Here is a 27,137-nt window from a genome sequence, read left to right as displayed (position 1 = left end):
CACATCACTATCATCCTTGACAGAGGTTAAAGAGGAGACGACGGGGGATAAGGAGGAGAGGAAGAGAAGGCAGATGGGAGCAATGACGAGAATGAGGAGCTGTGTATCACTATGACAGCCTCACATGCTTTTATAAGACAGTTAAACACTGACATAGTGTGTGTGTGCATATGTGTGTATACATGGAGGGTACCCTTGCAGTCGGTTTCAAGTGTTTTTTAACTCCTGTGAAAATATACTCAAACAGCATGTTGGATTCAGTCAAAGCCAGGGAGCATGTGTCAGACGTGAGCAGAGGAGTCTCTGATTCAGTTATTCCATAATTAGACACAATCAAGTGATCCAACTCTAGTGCACGAGTCAGGATGACACAAAGCAACGCATGCTGAGATGAAACTCATTATCATCAAGGTGCAGATTTCTCCCAGGAGAAGAGAGGAGAACACTGGCTGGCAGGTGGATAAGAGGAATCCCCCACCGACGCTGTGGCATATTACTTTCTTCTCCATGGCATTCCTGCTTCATTTGATGTGAATGTTTTAAGTATAATGAAATGCTTTCGCTGATGTGAATTCTACAAAGCCCACAAAATTCTCAGTATCACAGCATTTGTGTGCATCAGTGCTGCTGCACTCTGGCGCTTCGGTCTTGTCAACTTGTCAGGAGAACCAGAACGCCTGTCCACAGCAATCATTCAAGCGTCCTTCACAGCTCAAATGCTGCTTTTTCTCACTTTCAAGATTGTGTGTTCCACTGGGGTGCCACATAGTTTTGCTTTGTCTGCAGAGAAATAATTGCTTTGCAGTGCAATTATGGTTCTTTGTGCTTTCTGGATAGCACATAGCAGGAAACAACAGCGTGCAATCTTTTTTCTCAGTCTCTATTCTTATTTTAGACTTTTATTGAAGTTTATTACCAGAAACATGTATTGCCAGTAATTATCTTCAAGTGTTATAAGAATATTGAATGTATATTTATCTATCTATGTCTTTTTCTGTCTGTAGGAGGCATAAACCGGGCCGGGGCAGCGGTGCCGACATTCTTGCGGACCCCAACTATGATCCAGCCACATCTGGACATGAAACCCTTCCTCCAGTTCCCCATGGAGACTCCCCCTCCTCCGCACAGCATGAGCCTCTTCCACAACTTCAATACGGTGAGAGTTGGTATAGACTCAAACAAACGCACACATGCTGCAATCTGCAGTCTTCTGATTCACAATAAGGAAAACACACAAGAGGGGCCTATTTCTCCAAAATACAAAACAAAATGTTACCATCTTTAACTTTAACTTTAACTAACTAAGTTTGTCTACTTTACCCACATCAGTGCATTAAATAGGCCTTACTGTAGTAGAAGCAGGTCATTCATAACACTCTATTTCTTGTACACACACTCTGTCTCATTCCTTAACTCAAAGGGCTACATTAAAGAGCAGCTCTAAGGCCATCTTTATAGCTGTGCACTTCAAACACCACAGTTTGTTTGATGTGGTGTTTATTTTAACGGAGAGGGATCTTCCTGTTTCCCCAGGCCCACTAACATCTTATCATTTAGATTAGACCGTAGAGACATTTAGCATTTCACCAACTCAGCATAATGTGCCGCCCGCTCCTCCAGACTCCATTAGGGAATGTCAACACATTTCTCGTCAGCAATATGTAAAATAAGTGAACTTTGTCTGTACTGTATGTGGGACAATGCTATTCTTGTACCATGTCTGCAAACAGAGTTATTCTCTGCATGTGTCAGCCTGGTATATTTGGCTGTAGTTTTTAAGAAGGGGCGACACGGCAATCTCCTGTCACTAATTGGATATTATCTGGCACGTGCTTTGACCACATATGGTACTGCAGGGATAGTAACATGAGGCCAGACGCTGTTAAACACATTTTAATGATACAGTCATTTTAATAGCCCTCCATGGGCCATGTCATAAGTGGAAGCGGTCTCACTGACGTTAAAGCTGCAGTGCACGCAGCAGACATGGATTAATGGAGATACTGAAATGATGCAGGCACTCAGTTTCCACTCTGCTAGCACAGGCTTGAAATCACTCTTGCTTGCTCTTTCTTCATTCTGTCTCGCTGCTCCCCTCTGAATCTTCTCTTCTTCAGAACGTTAACTGCTTCTGAAGGTCCAGAGGGATGCTGTGAATGTTAATAGCTGTTGCTGCTGATGACGGCGAGCCAGCCCAGTGGTGTTTTACAGCTTTGTGGCCAGGAGATGGGGCCATAGGAGAAGCTTGGAGGACATTTTGACCTTATAGCTCCACTGCATACTGGCACATACACATGGGCAGTAAATGCTTTTACTGCATTGCATTAAACGGAGAAACAATTGGTTGACACGGTCACCCTGATACACTTGATATTTAACTGAAAGGTCTAAAAGAAGAGCTTTGGGAATGCATTTTTCATGTGTAAAAATGCATGAATAAAAAATAGAACTTTGGTTGCAGCTAATGAAGGTTCTGTCCTGATGTTTCCTGAAGTCCTGGCCCTTAGCTTGCCTAGGGATGGTTTTATGTTTAATTTAGTGTTTATGCAGTTGAGCAAATTTATACAGGACAACCTAGAGTAGATAGTTGAGTGTTTGTAGCTCTGTTTATATGACTTTATGGCTTGTTGGGCTTTCAGACAGCAGGATATTTACACATTCAGACAGTGATTCTGCTTGGGTCTCATGCCTTTCATATAACTGTATGAATAGAGGGTGAACTGGGATTATTTCACATTAAAGTTACCGTTCCGAGTGTTTTAAATGGTATACGTCTGCACCAACACACTGATGAATATGATATGCCTAATACGTCAATGAAGACACAGCATTATAGGAGCAATAACACTGAGAAATGTCCCTGCACTTGGCTGCCAGCTAGTTATTCTATCGTTCTCCCTTAATAAGTGATCTGTGCTCAGTTTGTACAATCCTAATGAGACTCACATTGAGGGTTATTAGCCCCATAGTAGAAGAATGGTTTCTCCTTAAGCCATATACAGCTTTAATGGTGCTCTAATGTGATTTGTCCTCTACCTGCCTGCCTGGCCCAATGTGCTTCTAGACAGTGACGAGGCTGAATTATTTAGCTGCAGCAGCTGGCCCTGATATAGATGGACGCTCACACACACACACCTCCGAGCCGAGCTGCCTGCCCTGGTGTGGACTTGCACAGAGTGCAAAGTCAGGACTTTTTGATGAAGGTGTCTAATCATGCAAAGCTGTGTGCAGACTTGTTGAATCTCACCTGCTGTCCGTCCTCCTTTCATCTCTCTTTTTCTTTTCTTTTTTGCACTCTCTTCGCAAACAACTCTCCAACTGCATTAGTCCTCCATTACAACACTTTTATTCCAGCACTAGATACCTGTTGCCTGAAGTTTTCAGACTGAATGAGACTGATCGATCAAAATAGTAGCCATTTAGAGGATGTTTTATCCAGTTCCTCGTGGGGCTTTATCAGATATGAGTAGTAGTATATGTACTATGTCAGGCTGAAAGGCATCACAAGAAGAGTATTGTGTGGGTGTGTGTATTCATGTGTGGTTTCGTTGGTGGGTCGGGGAAAAAAGCTCCAGTGGCTGATGATGACATTTGATAGATGGTGTGAACTTGGGGAGGAGGGACGGGGGGGTAGAGCAGGAGGAGAGTGGGACACACAATCCTGGCTGCATCTGGACAGATCGGGTATGCATGAAGACAGAGAGAGCGAGAGACAGAGAGAGAGAAAGAGCGAGAAGGGGAGGGGAAAACTGGAAGCAGAGTGAAGGAAACGCACTACAGGGTAGCGTGAGGCAGAGAGAGAGAAAGCAGATGAGAGTAGAGGAGAGGTAGGCTGAACAAAAGGGACAGGCACTTGTAAGGTGATGTGTCAGTGAAAAAAAAAGAGACAGTAAGGCAAACAGGAGATTTTTTTTTTTTGAAAAATCCTCACAGTATACAGTTACTTATTCTCTTACAGAATTTCAAAGAGAACCGTGCCAAAAGAAGAAAAACAAAGAACTCTTTGCTGGCAATGCATCACTAGGCACAAGCCCTATTTTTTGTGAGTTAGTTTGTATTCAGCATTGACAACCAACTAGGAGGCTGAATGAGCGAGGAAGGTGCACCACACTCTTTCAGTCTCACACATGCTGAGACCCAAACACACACTGCGGCCAGCAGCACACACAAAGGAGGACAAATGCAGCTCCAAGCTTCTACAGACGCAGAGGAGAAGAAGGTGAGTACCTTGCTTGGAGCTTCTTGCTGTATTTTTGTTTTTCACCCAGCCGTACTTTAATCTGGGCTCAACTGGGCACAGTTGAACTTGCTTCAAAGGCTGTTTCTATCTGGCACAGTGCACACTACTGTGACTGCCAGAGTGGTCCCACCGAGTCACAGAGCATTGCATTCCTCATTGCTGGAATTGAAACCTTCCAAACATTTTGTTGCAGGGAACTGATCAAACACACTCGAAGAAGGGAACAGAACCAAAGAAGGATGAAAGACTGAAAAATAAAGAGTGGGGATAAGGGAGTGAAAGAAAAAGAAAGTCAAATAAAGACCACAAACGAGGATGTTAGTGGGTTTAGATGCATGCCAATGTGAAGTGCCAGGGAGATGCTCGGTTGCTCTTTGGGCTTGTTTCTCCACAGAAGAAGCTCTGTGTTAACAAAAGGCATTAGAGTGTGTGGATCTTAAGGCCCCGTGGAGCTGTTGACATGACCGCTGAGTGACGCTAAAGTCAATGGTCTCTGTGGTTTACTTACATCTACCACAGCTGTCACCACATTCAAACAGCTCTGGACTAAAACTGACGTGAAAGTTTCCAAAACTCACTGATTATTTTCTAATTAGATTTTGGAGTTCAAATGGATCTAATCATAAACTACTTATTATGGCAACACAGAGAGTTAAAAATAAAATAGCTGATTTTCCCAGAATTAGTCAAAGTGACCAACTAAGTTTTGGAAAATCCGTCTTTAGTTACATCACAAAGCTCTGCTCTGATTTCATGAGGACATGTTTTGGAGAGAATATGAGTAAGAGGCCATGTGAGCTGCTTTCCAAAAAGGCTTGTTGGCAGCCGGATCGTGTTTTTAACAGCTGAATCAACTGGATGGATCGTAGCTGACCCACACCCAGAGTACTGAACTGGCTGGCTGGGGAGAAACCCATGATTCATGTGTACAGTGACTCCACCAAGCCTGCTCAGCTCTTGTTAAACTTTCCTGATAGGGGTGGTAAAGGGTCACAGCATGGACACCCACATTTAATGTTTAACACCCAACTCTTCTGTTTTCTTGTAATGTGGAAGTTGGGGTAACATCTGGAGGACGGAAGATTTGATAAAGAAGCTGGTTTCTTTGTCGTCTTCAGCTGGCTAATGCAGTCACTACTGAGCTATTTGTGCAGTTGCTCAGACACCCACCAACGTCTACGCTCAGTATAGAGTACTGAGTACTACTTCTATCCATTTGAATTCACAGAAGCAGCCGCAGTACTTTAGGCTGTTTGGAGTCATAGAACATGAAGCATGGGAAAGAGAGCCAAGTGAGATAAGAATGTGCTATGTGAGGATGTCCGGCATGGGCCTCTTTCTGGGCTCTTTCCCATTTCTCTCCCTCCTTTCTTTCTATCTGTCCCAATTCATCTTTCTCTCCCACTCACTCACTCCTCCAAATGCTGTGTTTCTCCACTGTTCTCTCACCCAGCTAAATGTCTTGGGCCTCCTCCCCATTTCTTTGTTTCTTTCTGTGTTTATCCTGTTTCTTTGGAGTTGCCAAGTAACAAGCACAGTGCAGAAATTCAAATTGTCTGCGTTTGACTTATGAGAAGAATTCATTTTAGCTGCTCTTTTCTTTCTCTGTCACTCCATAGGCCAGGCCCTTGAGCCATGTGTGTATCACATGAGACTGTGCAAGCTGAAGGCAAACTTCTGTGATTAGCCAAATTAAAAGTGGTGATGAGCCAAATTGAGTAATTTAGTGTCTGGCGGGCTCTCCAAACCAACAGGCTTGCATCAGACTTGGAGGACTCTCTGGAACATTCCCTCACTGCCGTACAAATTCAAAGCGCACAGCATCATATCCATTTTTATTCTTCAGGCCTGGACTTTTGTTTCTTTTCATTCCTTTTGCGTACCCATACAGTGCCACATCATCCTATGAAATTTGCCTGCTTCAGCTGTGGACATAGTGCCAGACAATTGTCTGTTGTGGAAATCCACACCAGCCACTGACTCCAGACTAATGATGAGGTCAATGCACAATGATAGCTAGATAAATTCAACTTCAAACATAGATAAATAATTGGAATGGAGCCCTTTTATATCCATACAGGCAGGGTCTTTTGTGTCTGGGACAGAGTTTAAGTGGACGGCTTAGCCACTGACACATCGAGAGCTGCTAAAGTGAACCAGTTAAATTTATATGAGGTGCTTAACACCACATAGATGATGGACATCCCAGCTGAAACAATTAGCACAGGGACAATATGAAGCTACAACTTGGTCTGTATAAGAAGCCCAATCTTGGGTAGGATGCAACAGTGTCTCCGTTGTAGCAACACACTGTCAACACTGACCACTGTTTGCTGAACACAAACACAGACATACAGTAAACACTAGACAGAGGCTGCAAAAACTTTCTGTGTTCTTTATCCACTCATTCATGTCGTCATTTAGCCTCTCTACTCCAGACTGGCCTGTACTATCCAAGGTATAGCACTCCTTACATCATGATGATGGACTGGCCTGTCGACTTGTAGCACTGGGACATCTGGAGCACAGAACTCTAGTAGTAGTAGTAGATGAGTATGAATTATAGCTCACAGATTTTTCTCTCTCCCTCTTTCCCCCCCTGTCATTTTCTCTGTCAGATGGACCCGGTGCAGAAGGCTGTGATCAACCACACCTTTGGAGTTCCACTGATTAAAACCAAGCGGCCAGTCATCTCCTGTAATGTCTGCCAGATCCGATTCAACTCAGAGGTACTGGAAGAAAAACCAACAGCAAACGCACACACAATATTTCATCCATTGTTTTCCCATGTGGCATTAAATATGCTGTATTTTGCTGTTTATACACCTTTCAGCTTATTTTTTTTATGTGTTGGAGGGGCTTTCTATCCTGTTTTCTTTCCCAGGAGCGGGTATTGACACGGAAGATGTGGTACATTTGTTTGGGCTGTGTTTTGGCAGTTGTGACCCCGTTGGAATTTAATTTGTCTCGGTTACAGTGTGGAGTTAGTAGAAGCAATAATCACTACAGCAAAGTCTCAGGAGCTGTCAGGAAGACAGATAGAGAGAAATAGTATTTTATACCAATATTTTTTCAGATTTGTTCTTGCCCATTACAACTGACAGAGCTTGATTAAGCTCTTGAACATGTTAATTCCACATTTCACATCTCACAAAGGAAGAATCTCTTTCCAGTTAACTGCAGAAAGTCATTTTTTCATGCATTTGCATTATTCTATCAATTATTTTTAACAGCAGTTTCATCTGTTTGTCCATATGGTGTAGTTTATATCTAAGCTCATAATGGGAGTTTAATAGCACGTTATACCCATGGGCAACTTGCATACATGACTGATGACAAATGAACAAAAACAAAATTAAAAAGTATTTTATAGTGGTGACAGCCAATTCTTAGTCTTTTCTTCCTGCTGTAGATGAATAGGATAGACACATGATAACATCAGTGCCACATGTCATGTGTGCAGTGTATAATTTGGCTGTGATTCTCCTTATTCAGTGGTGCCGACTTCAGGGCCAGGGCGTATATCCATCCACAATACACAACATTAAGGAGTGGACCGGTGCTATATATACTCTTCAGGTCTACAATCATGGTTTCCTTGTGGTCAGGGAGATGCAGGGCTGTAATCTTGAGCCTACTCTTTGCAGAGTTCCCTGCTGTATGTCTTCATAGGCACAGGAAACGGTTAGACAGAGTTGTTTATAATATGAAATACTTGAGCCCCACAGCTAGCGATCAAATAGAGACTTCTTTAGTAAAGACATGTCCTGTTATACAGTAAATGTTAAGAATCTAAAGAATTTAAACATTTAGCTTAATGTTTAAAACGTTGCTTTAGTGATGACAGTTAACAGGAAAAGGCATTACACAAAGTTACAAAAGAAGCCTCTAATGTGGGCGGAATCTGTATTTTTGCCATCAGATCTGGCCTAAAATATAACAAAAACACTACATGTACTCATGCAAGGCAGAACCTTCCTGACTATAAAGCATGCAGAGTGGGGTAATACATACTGCTTAGAGGCTACACTTTAAGAAACCTTTCTGATATTTGCCATTTTCTGACTGATGGATATATCTAATCTGATCTGGTCTGCAACCATCCTGGGCTGATCCTTCCTCATCAATGTGCCATTAATACTATGAATCACTGAGTGACTTGAGATATGAATGGCTTAATTTCCTTTTCACTTTTGTTTATTTAAGAGGAGGAAATCTTGTTAAGGATTAAAACCTCTTTTGTCAGAAGAGACCTGGCCAAGAGGGCACAATCAAAACCTTGTTACAAGAATAAACACAAACAATACAACAGACTGAGAAAATATCCAGTTAACATGTTAACTGTAAAATGCATAATTTTCTAAAACTATCTGAGAGAAAGTAAGAAGCATTTATGAGTAGGCATGGGTTTTGGTCAAAGCTCATGTCATGTTTATTTGTGCACATGTGTGAGAGGTAAAAATAGGTGACACCTACAGCAGCCCTGGCTTATGTCCTGGCTCCTGATAGATGAAAGACATACACATACACCCTCTGCTGTCATTGTCAATTTCACTTGCAGTGTGCACATAAAAAAGAAAAAAGAAAAAGCACACACTGCAGTACATCAGCAATGTCAAACTGTGTGTAGTTTGTGCTGTCCTACTAAACTCGGCTGGGCAAAAACTGTCCTCCATATTGCCATAGAATGACTCCTCACCTACGCGGTTCTCTTTTACATAATGTCAAGTCAGGATGAATATTTCACAGATGAAAATAATACACTTCATAGAATCCTGTGCTGCATTCCTAGCCTCATTTTTTCAGTCTGGGTTTCTGTCTTAAAAAAGATAATTCTGCCCTTGATGTTGACATTTCTCTGTCTTTATCTGCCATCTGTGAGTTGATTGGGTTGCTTAGGTCAAAGAAAGCGATTGGGGCTCACCATGTAATGTCGTGATCAATGTATTTGTCTTCAAAGGATCCAGTCCTGCCTCCCTGCTCCCATCCCGTGCTCCCCTCATTTCACGCATCATTTTACCATCTTTCATTCGTCCCATTTGATCTTTCTCTCAGTGCCTCTTTCTCTGCATGTCTCTCTCAGCAACCCCCTCCCCTTCTTACTATCTGTCTCCCCCTCTCATTCTGCATTATTTACATTGTAGAAATGCCTAAAATTGCCTGCCACTACTTATTATAAGATGCATTCGTCAAGGGCATGGATTAGTGTCTGGCGCTGCCCCAATGTATCTTAGGAAAGTGGGACAGAGGAGACTTGGAGGGGAAGGACAGGGGGGGAGGAAAGGATTAGGGGAGGGTTTGTACCCTACTGTCCCTGCATCGTGTGGTGGTGTGGGGTGTTAAACGGTGGTTTATGGAGAATAACCTTGGTGACGTGCTGCATTAGTGACATCATAGGCTCAGCCGCGCTGCATTGACCAACGTCACAGCTGCTGCAGCAAGACCAGGCTGATATGCATCACTTACTCTGTTCCTCTCTACCCCCTTTTTTTTTTCACCACCCCATCTCTCGGTTTCCTGCTTGTTTTTTGTCCCAGTCTATCTGTTATCTCCCTTTTTTTCATCTTTGTCTCATCTGGGGCTGCAGCTGTAGCTATGCTGTAACATCAGTTTTCCCCTCATGATAGTCATGCTGAAAAGCACTTGTTCAGTTTGAAACCCCTGCATAATGAAACACAGACATCACAGTCTGTTGTGTGCAGCTTTCCCTCTCTCTGAGATTTTTGCCTTTTTTCAGTCCAGTCCAGTTTACATCACCTTTCTCTTGTTACGGTGCATTGTTGCTCCTTCTCCTTCTCCATCTCCATCTTCCCTTTATTCTCGTTCCCTTCTCTCCATTCTGGACCTCACCCTGATACTCATCTGCTTGGCAGTTGATCCCCTTGGCTCGGTGAGAGAGGTTACACGAGCCTCTGTAGCTTCTTCACCATGCACCACCATATAACTTTCTACCTCCCGTCATTCTTTTTTCATCTGAGAGATCGCTTCTCTCTCAGCAGCCCCCCACACCTCCCGTTTGCTCCTTGATCTGCAGGCTTTGCTAAAGCAGCTCCTTAAGACCCCTTTTGACAGGTTACAGTTACACAGGGTCAGCTATATCTAGAGCACAGTTTGTCATCATGATTTACAAGAAACATATGATCTTCTAAATCACTACAGCCACTGCCCCTGGTTTACCGTACCAGCTCTTGTCCTGGCTGGCATCCAGAAAACACGTACAGAGAACATACAAAACCAGGTTGACAAACATTACTCATCAACCCCTGCCTTCTTTGCCAATCCAGTCTATCCCCACTCCTGAGCCTGTGGTCAGTGTGATGTCCTAAGTGTCAGTCAAATTCTCCAAGCCTTTCAGCACCTAGGCAGCTGTCAGACACTCTTCAAGGCCATGTCTCGCCCTGGCAGCTATCTATAAGCCAGTCACTTAATAATCATCTTCATCATTGGCCCCTTGATAGAAACATTATTTCACCACATGGCGTGAAACATCTGCTCAGCCGGCATACTTGTGGAGATAGCAGGGAGCTATCTGATTCAAGTGCAGTACTGACATAATGTGTGTGTATAAGCAAAGAACCTATTTGTGTTTTTAATTGGGAGACACTTGATAGAAAGGCGATATAGAACAGGCAAACAGATGGCAAACTGGATTACATGAATACACCCTGCCCACATATGTGCGTGTGTGTGTGTGTGTTTGTTTTGTTTCTACAGTCACCATACTGTGAAGCTAGACTGCTGGCGACAGCTCAGTATAGCAACCCTGCACCTCATCCACCGTGTTGTCTCTGACTCAAATACCTCTGTGCAGACACACAAACAGATGCGGACTAGGGACAGACTCCCCTGATTTCCCGGTAGTCTCCTGATGAATGACTCACCTCTGGTTTTTACTCTCTGAACAAACACATATAGCTGATAGCTAGTCTTTCAACAAGAGATTAGCCATACTAGTTTCGGTATTAGATCTCTGCATCTTTCTTTTTTTTTTTGGCGTAATGCAGGATGATCTCCAGGCCCTGAAAACCTCCAGAGTCAGAGTCCGCATCCCTATTTTATCTTTTTATGAGATACTACAGACGTGGGCTTTACTACATGTATATTTAGATCATGAACATTCCACAAGTGAGCAATTAAGTCAGGGATTGTACAAGAGCCTGACCCTTTTCAGTGAGCAGCTGTAGGCGATCACAGTATTTATGTTATAGGAACCAATGTATGCCAGCCTCCTGTTGATAATGTGTACTTAAATAATGTGTATGTTGTAGCTGGGAGGGTAGTCACAGTGCAGGCTCTTATGGCTCTTAAATCCCATTAGGCAGATAGTGTGGCATCCGACTGCCTGTGAATTCAACTCCCTTTGGCACGCCTGTAAGCGTGGCTGTAGTAATAAAAGCTGGAAAAGCTGGAGTAGTCATTAAACCACTGCTGGGGAGGTATGTCAAAACTCTGAGCAGTTTACAGATATATATTATGAATATACTGCATGATAATGTATTCCTAATTTGATAACCTGACAATATGATGACTAGGGGGGGGGGGGTCAGACAGGTCTTGAATGTATCCATCACTGCATCATTGCATCTTTTGGTTCCAATGCTTGTAATCCATCTGTCTATCCACTGTATACTCACCTGCTGTCTCTGGATCTAGTCCCCAGAGTATATTAAATAACATGCTATCATAATCACATGCATGCATAAGTGTATGCATGTCACAGTGGGTCTAATCCAGCCTGCAATGTTTTATTCACCTATTGGCATTGGATGCACATTGTATGGAACATTAACACATTTTTTTCCCCCTCTTGTTCTCCTACAGAGCCAGGCAGAAGCCCATTACAAAGGAAATCGCCATGCCAGGAGAGTCAAAGGCATCGAGACCTCTAAGAGTCGTCCTCAGGAAGGGGACAAGACTCAAACTGTACCCCCCACTTCCTCCCCATCTCCACCCGGAGCCCCTGGCTCTACCCCAGACAGCGAGCCCAGCAAAGCGGGTGAGAGAGATCAGAAAATAGTAAATAGCAATAGTAGAAACAGAAAAGGTGCACGTGTGAGTTTTGTTGTAAAATAATCATTTCAATCCACAAAGGGTGTTCAGAGGGTTATCATTTTGTTGGATAATGAAATGGAAAATATACAAGAATAAGAGAGGCATCTAATCGCAGCAGCTTTGCAATGTATTGTTCTTCTTGTGAGCATCTCAGCCCTTTGTGTGGTCTGATACGGTTGCAGCAGAGTTCATTGCCAACAAGACAGCCCCACAAAACTCAGAAACTATTTGCACTGACAGTTGTGTATTCACTCACATTCAGAGAGGTTTCTTTCATGAAAGAGCGGAATTAAAAATTTATGTGCAGGACTTTTATTTCTGCTTCATTTTGAGATAACTATTGCGGACGATAGATAGGTGTGTTTGAATTTAGAAAAACACATTTCTGTGGCTCTGGACACTTTAAACTATATTAAGAAATTCAATTGAGCTTTTACTTCGAAGCAGCAGGTTAAAGTCTGACTGAATGCAGCCACGGTTAAAAGTTCTGGCAAATTCCTGATGAAAATAGCTGATGATCAGATGACTTATGGCAAGCAGGTTGACAGGAAAATTAAACTAAAAGCAGAAGGAGTCCGACCCAATTTTCCAGGAAGGGTTGAAAAATCCTAAATTGAAATCATAGCACACATTTAACTGAATATATAAAATTCAATATGCATTGTTTGCATCTGCTGGTGACTGAACAAATGTCATAAGAGAAACTCTTGCTACAGCACATCACAGGCCTTTTTATTTTAATCAGAGACGATAGTTATTGAGTAGCACGGAAAGGATTAGATTAACCAACATGAAAACCAGATGTCAGGTGTCCTGTTTGAGTGACAAGGGCTGATTAAAGTAGAAGCATCACTACTGTACCACAGACGATCCTCTATTAGTCCAGTCTAACCACAGCGATGCTTTGTACAGCTGAGCCATGTGAATCTGGTTTGATGTCCATCCCGCTGGACTGTGAGAAGATGAGCTGGCTTACACACGGCATGCCAACATGGCAGTTTCTTGGCATCCTTTCAAGGAACCCCACCGTGACGTGCATATGTGTTTGTTTGTGTGTTTGCACACTCCTGAGTGAGTTACTGAGAAGTGCAACACCATTTGCTACAGAGTCAAAATAGACCATGCTGTCTGAGCCCAGAGTGGTGGCAATAAGTGCTAAGACTGATTGAGAAAAAATAAAGATGACACCATTGTAGAAGACCAGAATATACCAGCACCTGCAGGACAGAGAGAACAGCTGATCTGACCTTAATGAAAAGTAATTTACTGTTGGCAGAATGATTTTAAAAGTTAGGGATGCAAGGTATGGTAAAGACATTGCAAGCTTTTGCTTTAGCAATATCTGTCTTGCTCTGTCTGTGTTGTCGCAGTCTTATTTTCTCTCTCTGTCTTGGTCACTTCCTATTTCAAGCTATAATTCAGAGGCTGGGTACTGTGTGCTTCCGCCCTTCTTCTTTCTCCACCCAGAATGTTCCATTCCCTCAGTGTCACCACTCTGTCCTTGGATCACATACGAGGCAATGAATAAACCAGCCATGTTTTGTTGACATTTACAAATGTTTCTGTAGCTGTTTACCAGTCATTTCAACCTTATTGACAGGAGGGCACAGAGCAAACATGATGAATGAAAATATGAAACTCAGCTCACATCTTCTCTGTCTTTGACTTATATTTTAAAATATATTATAAATAACAGTAAAACTAAACTTCTTTTAGCTGATTCCAGAGTAATATGAGGGCCAGTCCTTTTCACTCTGCTCCCCTCATGGGGGATCTGAGATCAGCTTCAGGCCAGTTGCCATTAGTGAGACTTCCCGGGGTGAACTCCAAGAGCATGAGGAGCCAAAACAAGCCTGCCATGATCGAGATCTGAAAGTAGCAACATGTGAAAGAATGCCTTTTTCCATCCAAGCCTCTGTCTCGTGACCCAAGAACCTAGTCTCTTCCTGGCTTGCCTGTGTGCTTGCTTGCTTGTGAATGTGTGATTGTGTGTGTGTATGCATGCCCTCAGTGTGATCCTGTCCCTCCACTCCATGGTCTCATGGGACAGTTCTCTGGGAGCAGGCAGCTGTGCATGGCCTCAACTGGGAAAGCAGCATCTAAAGGACGGACACTGTGGTTTGGCCTGTGGAGACTAAAACGGGTCACTCTGGGGCAGTTACTCTGAAACTTACAAAGATGCATAGACTATACACAAAATGCATGTGCACACACGTGAATAAACAATGTGGTCAGGTCCATGCAAGCACAGCACACAGATGGAAAGATGTGAAGGAGATTTCCCACAGTGCTTACAACACAGAGCAGCATTTGTTGTTGATGATAAGTGTTTTTTCCTGTCAGTGGTCTGTTTGTTGATCCAGGATTTCACACAATATCACATATCACATTCTTCTGAGACATTCAAGTATGATGCAGTATCACCACTTTAGAGTCTATCATTGTTATGACCTTCTTTTTTTATACTGCATCATGTCTCATTAGCACATCAAATGCAGTGATGTCCATAAACAGAACACATCAAGCCCTTGCTAAAGGCTAAAACAGCAAAAGGTCAGTTACAGCATACTATTTAAATGCTGTTGGTTCCTTACTCTTACGGCTATCAGAACAGGTTGCATATTTTGTAGCCCTCAAAGGGTTTGTGGTCATAGTTGCCCCCAAAGAAAAGGCCCTTAGCTTTAAGGGATTTGGCCCGGTGAGCTGAGGGTTTGGCTGGGCCTGTGGGTGATGGAGAGGCAGCTGTTTACTTGGAGAGAAGCTCTGCTCTTCCCTCCCTCCTTCCCATCCTCTTTATCCCTCTGCTGTCTGACACTCCCACTCTAATGAAGGGCCTTGTTAAAACCACGCTGATATTATAGCACTCTTTAGCCCACACAAACACTCACACACTCGCACACACACACACACAAGGTCAATTAAATAGTTGACTTTCATGTGAGGGCTAGGGTTGCATGGCTATGAGGTGGCTGTAGTATCAAGTTACACAGAGCATGGTGCTTTTCATGCTCTGTCTATATTTGTTGTTGAACTTGGGGTTAAATTTCCAAGGAATTTACCTTTTTTTGTCTCGGAAGTGGGCTATTTGATCAAATCTAACTGGAACAATCAACATATGTATCTAATAAACATAAATTACACATCTGTGAGCTTGTGCGTGTGTGACTTAGAGTTCGGATGCAGGCCAGACTGTGTAAAAGGCACCCAACTGCATTATGAATGAGGTTCAGCTCTCGTAGGGCCAGCATTGGGTTTCGTAGCTCATTAATCATTAAGAATGGGCATAGGCAGAGGGGCACTGGTGGTAGACGGAGTCATCCTGCCTAAGTAACCCCTACCCCTGATCCACCACATATGCACACACACATAGAAAAGCATACCCACCTACAAGCCATCACACCCACACAGTCGATACACCAGACCTGTGTTAAACCTCCTGGTACTTTTACTAAAGCAGTTTTGTGGATGGCTTGTAATTCACAGTAATGCAAGCCTCTGTAATCTGTTTGCCCTGGTTTAAATTGCACCGTTTTCATTCGGCATGCAAAATAAACAAAGCGTACCCATCACAGTGTAATGTTCCACCTACACACAGGATTGATTACAGCAATGATTCTGTTGTTCTGCTTTCAACTTTACATTTTATATAGTGGCAAAAACCTCACTCCTTGTGTGGTTCCCGACCCAGTGGGATCACTTAGATTCTTCGTACAATGAGGATCATTACTTACATAGGCACTCCTTAATATAACACTTTCCGCAATAATTTCACAATCATTTTCCACATTTCTAAATGGCTATCACAACTTAAGGAATCAGGATGAAGTCTGCTGTGGCAAACAATGTTCTTTTGGTCTCAGTTTGAAATAGTCTGTATTAAATCCTACAGCTTTATCAACCAAGCCTGCCCCAATGGACTGCATACTGTACATAGCTTTAATTTCCTGAAGTGGATTACTGCAGTGAAGACACAACAGGCTATAGTGTAAAGCATCTGGACTGAGTTTTCTGCTGACCTCTCCCAGTGAGTAATGCCTTCTCTTTCTTTGACTCTGAGGCCGGCTAGTAGGGGAGAAGGTCCGTTAAGTGCCTTATCAATGTTTAATTAGACTTGCAGCGTATCTCTAGTTTTTGGAGAATCAAGTAACTCTGAAAATGGAATCAGTTAGTGCAAGTTACTCCTCGACTCTGGAAGAATGCTGTAGCAAATCTTTGACACTTTTCATTTTAGTCAGTAAATATAACAAAACGGAACATTTTAGCAGCTCAGTGAGATTCATGATTTTGGGTTGCTGAGACAGAGTGAAATACTGTGGCTACGAAGGCCCCAAGATTTTAGCCTCAAGTTGAACTTGTTTTAAGGGGGATGAGTATAGGAGGCATCCACTGTGGTATGAGGTGAAACAGTGACTGGATGTGATGGTTTGGTGTGGCAGACCTCCAGGCCATCATGGATCATGAAATCCCTCATTACTATTTGGCCAACCTCCTCTGTTCCTCCACACTTGATTCTAACTCAAACCACATGTTATAGACACTGTGGATTCTGGGTTTGTTTCTCAGCATTTAAAAGAAGTCATGTGCATGTGTACATGCCTGCCTGTGTGTGGGCAAAATTCAACAACAGTACTGGAGATAACAACTTCTCTCATTCGTCCTTCCTACACTTGCAGGTACAAGCTCTGAAATTAACTTAACCAGCTCAATCAGTGATGTGGCGACATAAACCTCTCAAAAAAGCATTCACCCTCACAGTGCGGTTTGATCCACGCTGGGTTTATTGATTCCTCAATGCCACATACAGTAGGGTCAGAGTAAGAAATATTCTTTTTTTTTTCTCAACAAAACATCTGTTTGACAAACGCTTAGTGCAGCCAGTGGCTTTGCAGCTGGAAACTTCCAATATGGAAAAAGAGAGGATTTTGATCTTCTACCAGCAGTGGAATGGAAAGCACTCACAATGGCATCTTCATCAGAGATGATGCAATGGAGTAACCAGAGCAACTCTACAGTCATATATATCACAGAATTTATAATATAGTCAAATAAAGGTTGAAACAAAAACATGAATATATCACAACCCCTATGGACTCATGTGACATAATGACAAAGCATGTGGGAATCCTGAGCAGTTAAAGTCAGTATTTGTTTTCTTCCTAGAAATACTCCATGTTATCCCCTTAATACCATAATCCATTGGGGCTTTTTCATTGCCTGCACACGGCACTACATCCTGTGGAGTTTGGAGTAAGGCCTGCTAATGGGGGGAGTTCTGAATACCCCACCCAAATTTAGGGGGTCTTTTTTCAGCCAACACCCATTGCTTAGTGAATACCAGAGTCATTGCGTATGGGAGTGACTGACCAGAAACATGTGTCTGGAAATGTATGTATAAACATTTCCTGTGATGAAAAAAGAAAAACTAACTGTTATATGATCAAACACACGCAACAACACGAAATTAAAACTACTGAGCGAGCTAGCAGAGGGAAGAGTGAGAACTCATTTAATGATATTTTCTTTGGACTTCATGTCTTGCCCTGTGACAGCGCAAGTGCCATGTTGCTTCAACTCTAGCCAGAAACAACAGGTGTGTGGGAAAGAATCAAAACATGCACAGACAACGGTATCTGTTACTCATTCCCCCCTTCGTAAAATTTCATTAAGATGAGACCACATCAATGAAAGATTGGCATGAAAGCTTCAAAAAGCCTAGAAACATTAAACGCGTCCATCCTTTTACACACATGGGACATAGGTTTTCCTCCTGTGAACCACTTTATATGTAACTTAAATTAAAAGGAACTCTTTTTTTTACCAATTATAGTTTACACCATAGGAAATAAAAAACACTTCCGTCTGTAAGTGCTTTATGTTGGTTTGTCTGATCTATGCAGCAGACCGCGCCGTCCACATTCAACTGGGAGTGGTTAAGCATTGTGGTTTGTTTTTTGCTTCACCGCAGAGTTTAAACACAATGAAGTCAACAGTAAAACACTTTATTGTTTGAGTTATGTACTTTTTGGATTCCAAAATAAGTTCTTTGACCTTTCTCTGCATTGCATTTGACATTTATTCGATTTCTTTCTTTGTGTCTCTCTTTGTTTTTGTAGATGAACCACGGTCTCTGTCGCAGTTAAACGGGCCACTGCTGGCCCCCGGGCCCCTTCCCCCTCTTACCACCCCACCTACCCCGCCCATGGACTCCCCCGTGCCCTCAGTATGCCCCCTCCTGCCCACCCCGACTCCTCCCCTGATCCCCCCTTCCTCCTCCTCCCCAGGCTGCAGCACTAGCAGCACTAGCTCAGAGCAGCCTGGATCTGGACCCCCAGTTTCAGGAGCCGTCGGCACCTCGGCCTCAAGCAGCCCGTCCAATCCAGAGACAGAGGAGGACAAGGCCAAGAAGCTGTTGTACTGCTCATTGTGCAAGGTGGCTGTCAATTCCTTGTCACAGCTGGAAGCCCACAACAAAGGTGGGTTCATCTGTGAGGTCTGATACACTAAAACTGCTGCAGTGCTTCTGCACTTTGCAGCAAATAGCTGGCAATTAAACCATGTGGGAGTATACATGACGTCGTTCTTCTGTTGATGAAGTAAGATTCACTGCAGGGGGAAACTTTTCCCTTGTACATACAGCTACGATTGGATTCTTCTCTGTTTACTGAAACCACACAGCTGTTGTTGCTGGAAACAACATTTATCACATCCTGTGTGTCAGAGGAATTTTACCAAATAAAGCCCATGCATCAATTTGTGAATGTTGTTAGGACTAAGAAAACTGTTTGCTCATGTTACAAACAGATAATGAAGACAATTTGTGTGCTCAGAAAAAAGTTTATTTTACAACTTTGAAAGTTTACCAGCGCTGCTTTGAAATGCTGTTGCATATTTACATTTTTACAATGAATATAACACATTTACTTTATAAATAATGCTTACTGTAACTGAAGATTAAGTAACATTATGTATTCATGTTATTTGTGTATCTTTTATGTCAGTATCATTTTAACACAGCTCCCCACAGTTGCACAAACATGCAATGTATCACCTGACTGCCCTTACTGTCAGTGCCATCATCTCAGTTGATGACTTGACTGTGACCCAGCAGCAGAGGATAGTGAGAAGAACACTGATCAGCAGATAACTGATCTGTTTGACACTGACAGGGTCGCCCTACAGTATGTAACCGAGCACTGATCTCCAGGAGCTCTGTCATGGTGCCTCACCTGAGTCTGGCCGCCCTCATATAAAGCTCTCTGCTAATGCACTCCAGTTTCTTCACTCACACAAGACATAATTATTTAAAAGAAAACTCTCCCCCACTCAAACATTTATGATTTGTCTTGTCATTTGCAGCACGCAGCATAAAAACAGTTCCTCATAGCCCGAAGCCTTCCACTTGATAAAGTTGCAGAGGAGGATGGTTAAAGCGGGTAACCGCTGCATGAGGGATTTCGGCGAGGGAATAAAAGAAAAATTGATTGTTATGTGGGCAAGCTCACCGCAGTACCAGCTTCAACATTTTGTCAGACCGCTTTCACACATGACATTTTTTAAGGGCTACAATAACCCCTCAGGTGTCTGCTGCCTACTTTCATTCTTCATGCCCTACCAATTTAGCACTCTCTTTGACCTTGTGTCCCTCTGGGGGATATTTCCTATGTGTTGACCTCCACTCTTTATTCTGGCAAGTTATACACTCTCCTGCACATAAAGAAAAACTACAGAGACACAACACACAACAAGCCACTGACTCAGTGTAAATGTATCCCACATTGAGTAATGTCTGGTGCGACAGCTTGGCCATGAAAGCAGCCAACAAATACCTCCTAATGTTGGATAAAGTATTAATCAATAAAAGTGCAATTACCGCCACCATTATGGTTGGTGCCCTGATTAAGTGTTTATCAGTCTAATGACTACACCCCACACTTGTGGTACATCAGCGTGTTTACGATGTGCATACAAGTGTAAAAGAAATCACGCATGGACACACACGCAGAGGTCACAACCTGCTGTCAGCTAGTTGGCTTCAAAGTTCAACCCCTTGATGACTAATAGTTGAAACAGTTGAAACTCTAGGAGGGGAAATGATCTGGAAGCAATCACTCTCAAAATCAAAACTGTGCATGTTAGAGGGGAGCAAAAATAAAAGCATGTGTTATGCAGACATTGAGACATGAGCCGCGTGCGTGGCACACAATGAACAGTAAAAAGGAGGGGAAAAAAGAGAAAATATGTTACATATGTAATGTTATTGCAGCATTTATGCAACAACAACATTCCTGTCAACCCAGTGCCTATTTTTGTGTTTTCAAATGTGCCTTGTCTGCTTGTGTGTTGAGTATGAGTCAACCTTACAAAGACAAAAAAACAATCCACTGGGCCATCCATTGTCAGACCAAAATAGAACAAAGCAAAAACAGACACCCCAAGAGCACATTTCTGGCCATGAGCAAAATCCGTGATTCCAGCCCCTTTCCTCCCTGGTGGAGCTCACAGCCCCCGCGTTCCCCACCAGCCACCCCATCCCAACAATTTCTCTCTCTTCTGTAACCTTAACTATGTTCAAAGGGATTTAAGAGAGTAACTCAAATTCAAAGTCAGAACCAATGACAGTAGTATGCTTTACTTAGAGAACAGAGAGGCATAGCAGCAAGGGGGTGGATGTGTGTGTGTGTGTATGTGTGTGTGTATCAAGTACACATGAATAATAACAACAACAACAACAACAACAACAACAATAATAATAATAATAATAATAATAATAATAATATTTTAAAGCGCTTTTTTAGATACTCAAAGACACTACATAAAAAGAACGTCAAATCCGCAAAAGGTTAAAAAGGTGTGTTTTTGTCAGAGATTTGAAAGTGGGCAAGTCAGCCTGGGCAAGAATGTGCTTAATAGTAATTAGAGCAATGGAAACAGGACAGTAGACTGTCCTACAATGTGTGAAACATTCATCGCCACAGTTTAGAATCTCTTGAAAACTATTTTTAGTGGGTGGACACTTTTATTGACAACATGTGACAGAATATTATTTTTGAATTGCAGAATATTTCTAGGGTTTTATTCTGGCTGGAATCATGGTTAAAAGCAAGGCGTTGGATGGACTCTGGGGGATCAGCCCATTTAGAGGTCCGAGTTCACATGTAACTATTTATTACTTGGTACTGCCAAGAAACACATCTATTGAGCCGTTTTATTTATTTAGGGAGCGAAACAAGTCCCATGTTTTGATTTCTCAGCAGTTATTATTATTGACGGAAACACTGATTAACCAGAAACAGAATGAGAGTTTAGATGTCTTCATTTGACAAAACAATGAACTGCAGTCTTGAAACTGTACTATTTACATAAATATGTAGTGAAACAGTAAAAAGTACAGGAGTCATCATCAGCAAAGCAGTCAAAATGGAAATCCATCCTCAGACCAGACAAACCTGCTTCTTATAATAACTGCCATAAATTTTAAGACTTTGACATTTACAGTCAAAATTATTGATCTCGATAGTGAGGGCTCAGTGGTCCAGCACTATCATCGGCACATGTGGTAATAAAATTTTTGTGGTGATATAATTCACTACAGTGCAAACTGTATGACCTTATCTTACCCATTCCCCTGAATAATAATAAAAAAAAGATCAACTAGTTATGATAATATGAACATTAGAGAGGGCTTTCCAGAGGATCTTTCAGATCATGAGCTGCACAGCTGTCTGACTGCAGCCCCCTAGTGGTAGATACTTAGCACTACATTATTATTATTATTTTTACTGCTTTTATTTCTCTGTATGTTACACATATAAGGTCATTCATTGGAGAACCATGCCAGTAGTACATCTTCTTTTCTTCAATACTCTGTTATTTGTCACTGTCAGTGTTTCTCCATTGTTGCTTTCAGTTGCACAGAATTGTCATCCAGACTCATTTTACTTGAGACGGATTGAAGCAGCGTGACTCATACGTTATAAATAGAGATTCATCTCTTCTGCATTTTTTCATTCATTTCTATTAGCTTCTAAATATGTAATTTTATCTTGGGTAATAGCATTACTTCTGTCTACATGCAGGTACCAAACACAAAACTATCCTGGAGGCACGGAGCGGGCTGGGCCCCATCAAGGCGTATCCTCGTCTGGGCCCGAAGCCCAGTGGAGAGCAGGGAGGGGGGCCAGTGGACCCCAACACTCAGGAACGAACCTTCCACTGTGAGATCTGCAACGTGCGGGTCAACTCTGAACTGCAACTCAAACAGGTAGGAGGAGGAACTCATGCAGTATATGTACTTTTATCCAAAATATTATGAATCATGAATGAATTGGTTTTGATCTGTAAAAATGCCTCACATTTCTCTCTCTTTGAAAATACGTCTTTTCATGTTAGCAAGTATTTTGTGAGCATTTTTGTAACTGTAGTTACAGAGCAGATTCACTCATTCATTACAGCACATTATAAAGAAAACTCAAAAATGGTTTCAAGATATAATCCAAAAACTGTAAATGAACTCTGCTTCTTCACATGGCTGGATTCGTTTTAATATGGAAACTATTACCACTTAGGGAAAGTAGGAATAGTGGAAATTGAGATCTTGTGTTCTTTCCTTTCAGCACATATCAAGTCGAAGGCACCGAGACGGCATGGCGGGCAAGCCTAATCCCCTCCTTAGCCGACACAAGAAGCACAGGGGAGCTGATCTGACGGTAACCTTTCAAGTTTCACTGTTGAATTCTGACTCCTCCTGTGACACAGTCAGCACACCTGAGAGCCACAGATCAGATAGACAGTGATAATTGAGAACATGAGGTCTGCAAGGCTTTGTGGTGGTTAGAGCAGTTGATCTGATCCCTATAGAAGCCAGCAAGTTGTTCCGTTTGTGTCTCTTTTGTGTCCTCCTGAATATATTTATTTAATTCAACTGAAACATTAAGGTCTGTTTCCTCTCAATGCTGCCCTTCTGGAACTAATCATTTTATCCCCTCTGCCTCTCCCTTTCTGCTCTCTTTCACTTGTCTTGTGGATCTTTCTGCACCCCTCTTTCTGTTTATAGTCTTCTTTGACCTTCTCCAAGGATCTCACCAAAGCTTTGGGTGCAGGGCTCTTGCCCAGCCCCTTGGCTGTTGCTGCAGCAATGGCCGCTGCGGCATCCTCGAACCCGCTGGCTCTCCGCGCAGCAGCTCCTGCGCCTCACCCGCACCATCACCTATTGCAAGGCCCACCTCTCAGTCATGCCATCCTGAGACCCGCCCCCGGGCCCATCCGCACTACCCACGGGCCAATCCTCTTCTCTCCGTACTGACACATCACCCACTGACTTCGGCCAGTCAGGAACAGCCACTCCAAAAGCACACTGTGAAGATACAAACACGATCAACAAACAGCAATTGATAGGGGGAAAAAAAAATCCAACCATTTAAATATCAAACTGAGAGAAAATCAAGGGAAAGGAGCAGCGGAAAGGAGTAGAAGTATGTCTCTCTTTCTTCCCTTTACCTGAAACTCTCCCTTCATTTCAAAGACTTCTGAGTGAACCGCGGATGGAATGACCAGAGGAGAGATTTTCATTATGCATTGAACTCCCTTGTACATCTCTCACCTCCCCTGGTCCCTCTCCCTTGCACTGTGGCCCTGTCATGGCCGCCTTGATAGCTACAGAAGAAACACATGCAGACCTTTCTAGAAACATTAAACCACATGTAGTGTTACATAATCATTCTGGGCCAGGTTGGTTTTTCTCCCGTCATCGTGGCTCAACGTGTTCTTCTCATCCTATGCACCTCAAAAACCAAGACAATAATGTTATGTCAGTAGGGTAGCTGCTTCCATCGGTATTTGCTGTATGCGCCACATGTAGCTGTGGCGGCCTCCATGGTACTGTATATGTCCCCTTCCGCACCGGAGGCCAGCAACTCTTCAGTTTGTGACAATAGGTCCTTGCTAGAAACAACATGACTTTGGCTGACAGGCAGGTGATAGCCGCATGTGAACATGTCTGATGGTCGGGGGGGGTTAAGAGAGCAGGAAAGTGACTGTGAGGGATTGCACTTCCCTGTCATTTCCTCAGAGGGTGAGGTGAGAGGAGGGCTAGCACGGGTCAGTGAATGGATTGACCCCCGGCAGCATGTAGACACACACAGGCCGAAACGAATTTGTTTTAAAATAGATTGTACCGACAAAAATCGCTACAGGGCACATCTGCCAACCTCCATAAAGGTCAGAGAATGGCCTCACTAAAGAGGAAAGAGGATGGGAGAAACAAGCAGTGCTCACATATTGGTACATACTGTACTGCTGTATTCAATACATTAAGATCCCCATCTTAAGCTTCAAATGTGTTTGATATTAAGAATCTGCTCTCTTACTGACATAAATGACAAATACTGTACTGGAGAGAGCATAGTTCATCTATTCCTGGTGACCTTTTGGTTCACATTAAGCCATCAGAAAGAAGTTTATGGACATCGTCACATACCTGCTCTTCATTTGGAGGCTGATTCACTGTGTAGGTATGGAGGTGTGACTTAAGTGGTGGCCCTGTGTACTGATGTATTTATGTCATTTCTGCATGCAGCCTTGCAATAAGAACCTGCAGGGTCAGGCTTCGGCATCACTGAGTTGAACTCTTACGTTCCTGCCCTATCCTCCTCCTCTTCACCTCCCCCATCTCTAAAGGTTCATATGAGTCTTTAATAGAGGGCACTGGCAACCATAATGCTTAGAGTGAACAAATTATAGTAAGGAAGATGAAAGCCAAATACATTCTCGGAGAAATGATCTTGAGCTGGAGTGACAACCGAGCCAGAAGCCCAGCGAGGTTGCCCGGAGCGAGAGCCGAGGTGCCCAGCTCAAGGCATCTATCGATACTTCCTGTCTTATAACTGAAAGCCATGAAATGCACCATGATTTGTTTTCTTTTACAAAGACTGGTGAGCACTTTGTTTTGTTTGGTTTGGACTGTTGGGTTTGCATTTATATCATACAAAAAAAAGAGCAAAATAGAAATCCTAATAAAAATATTTTTGTAGGTAGGAAATGTTAATAACTGCATCAAAAAAGGAAAAAAGTAAAGGGTTGGAATTATTGGTTAGAGGTATTATATAAGTGTTGACTTAGACAGACTGACAGGCCGATCAACTGATTAAGCGGGGAGACACAAAAGCTAGCTAAGGAGCAGCAGACCTATCTTGCTCAACAGCTTGAAACTATCACCCTTTTCTGAACGAGATGTACACTGTGCCCTTTCATTGAGAAGCAATGAGCTCTAATGTCTTACCTTTGTCTGAATATTGCAATGCAATGAGCAATTTTTATCAGAGTGACTTGTTATCATTGTGACATGATGTGACATGTTGTCTGGACTCATGTGTAAACTGGGAGCACGCCAGCTGACAGACTTTTCTGTTCTTCCATGTGGAGTACAAGCCCTTGAAGGGATTAAGAGGGGGACAGGAAGCGACAGAGGTGTAGCTGGGCTTAGGGACCGACCCTTCATATTAAAGGGCCTTTTTACTACGGTAATCTCTGCTTGGGGAACAGGGTACAACGCCAGGTATCAAGGGATTAAAGGTAGATTTGTTCAACAGGCTTATTTTTTCGTTGGACTTAACTGAGTTGCATTATTTTATTTTTTTCTGTGTGTGAGAAATGTGTTTAAGTGAAAATCCCGAGGAACATTATCAATGCCATTACTTAAAGAAGAAGCTGGCTTGGTGTCAGCTTCCACCGTTGTGCTCTTTTTGTTGCTGAACGAAACCTTTTTTGCAGAGTTAATTTTGTGGTTGAGATACTATTCCAGGATCCGTGCTCTTCTTCCTGTTGGTGTGTGTACCATATGTATTCTAGTGTGTGTTGGGACCTGCTCTCTCCCCACTTCCCACCAATCAGAGACAGAGACAACCTGGAGCTATAAAGTGGCTTAAGTCAATAATGGAGACAAAAACATGCACATGTTTAGCTTGGGAAGGTTGATCAGCCGTCCTGGATTCTATCAGAGACGTGATCAAAAACCCAGGCTAATCAAAGTACTGTAATATTGTCCCTGATAGGTCAGCCAAGTAGCAGCACCACAGATATGTTCATATTGTCTTAGATATGTTCATACTGTGGTCATTCCCACATCATTCATCCATCCTCATTACTCACATAGGGAAAATAAATGTTAGATTCCTATTTTCTGGGCAGGTATTTCATGTTAGCTGTGTTTAGGCTACTAGCCTTAGCCTTATTCTGCCCTCAGCCTCTCCCAGAGCAGAGAGATGGAGAGGCTATGGTGTAATTTTGTCTTGCCAATAAAGTTATTTTTGAATTTCATTGTCTGAGGGGACAGAGTTTGTATGGCGAATTGTAGCAATACCTGACTCATTCTGGCTACTCTTGTTTATTGCAATAAGAAAATGAAACAATAAATGTGTATGTGAGTAAAACATTATAAATGTAATTTAAATGAAAAAGAAACTTTATGGTAAATACTACTGGTATCAAGAGAAACCATGGTGGGGAAAAAAAGTCAATGTCAATAAATCATTAAATGAATCAAATGTCTCCGGAGTGTTTTTGAATCCATCAGCATTTTTGTCTAACACGTTACATCAAATGTCATAATAAATACTAGAAATATCTCATACATGTGCAGACAGGATGTCTCAGTACATATGTATGTCATTAATACATTGTGTTTCCAGAGAAACTGCAGCCAGACAAACAAACACACAAACTGCTAAATAACAAAGACTTGATGTTATTAGATAAGAATAATTGCAGTCCATTGACAGAGAATTGGTAACCAACTCGTAGATTCTTTTCCATCAGATATGATTAAAATACTGTGAGAGATGGGCTTTCA

The 27,137-nt window shown here is 42.6% G+C and overlaps 1 protein-coding gene across 3 annotated transcripts in view; it reads left to right on the top strand.

Moving 5' to 3' along the window:
- The window catches only part of znf385a (zinc finger protein 385A), a 59,027-nt gene extending 32,210 nt beyond the window's left edge, over positions 1-26,817 (top strand). For 2 of the 3 annotated variants that reach the window (XM_027288785.1, XM_027288786.1), the window contains exons 2-8: positions 1,005-1,156; positions 6,859-6,969; positions 12,062-12,236; positions 18,406-18,765; positions 22,369-22,553; positions 22,906-22,998; positions 23,346-26,817. In XM_027288785.1, coding sequence (XP_027144586.1) covers positions 1,005-1,156; positions 6,859-6,969; positions 12,062-12,236; positions 18,406-18,765; positions 22,369-22,553; positions 22,906-22,998; positions 23,346-23,594 — 1,325 coding nt within the window. In that variant the 3' untranslated portion in view covers positions 23,595-26,817. Of the gene's footprint in view, positions 1-1,004; positions 1,157-3,642; positions 4,220-6,858; positions 6,970-12,061; positions 12,237-18,405; positions 18,766-22,368; positions 22,554-22,905; positions 22,999-23,345 lie in introns of those variants that run through there. The other variant, XM_027288787.1, reaches the window with a different exon arrangement.
- Positions 26,818-27,137: the final 320 nt, after the last annotated feature.

The sequence above is a fragment of the Larimichthys crocea genome, chromosome XV (genome assembly GCF_000972845.2).
Source record: "Larimichthys crocea isolate SSNF chromosome XV, L_crocea_2.0, whole genome shotgun sequence".
Classification (NCBI taxonomy): Eukaryota; Metazoa; Chordata; class Actinopteri; family Sciaenidae; genus Larimichthys; species Larimichthys crocea.
This window is presented reverse-complemented; position numbering and strand designations above follow the sequence as displayed.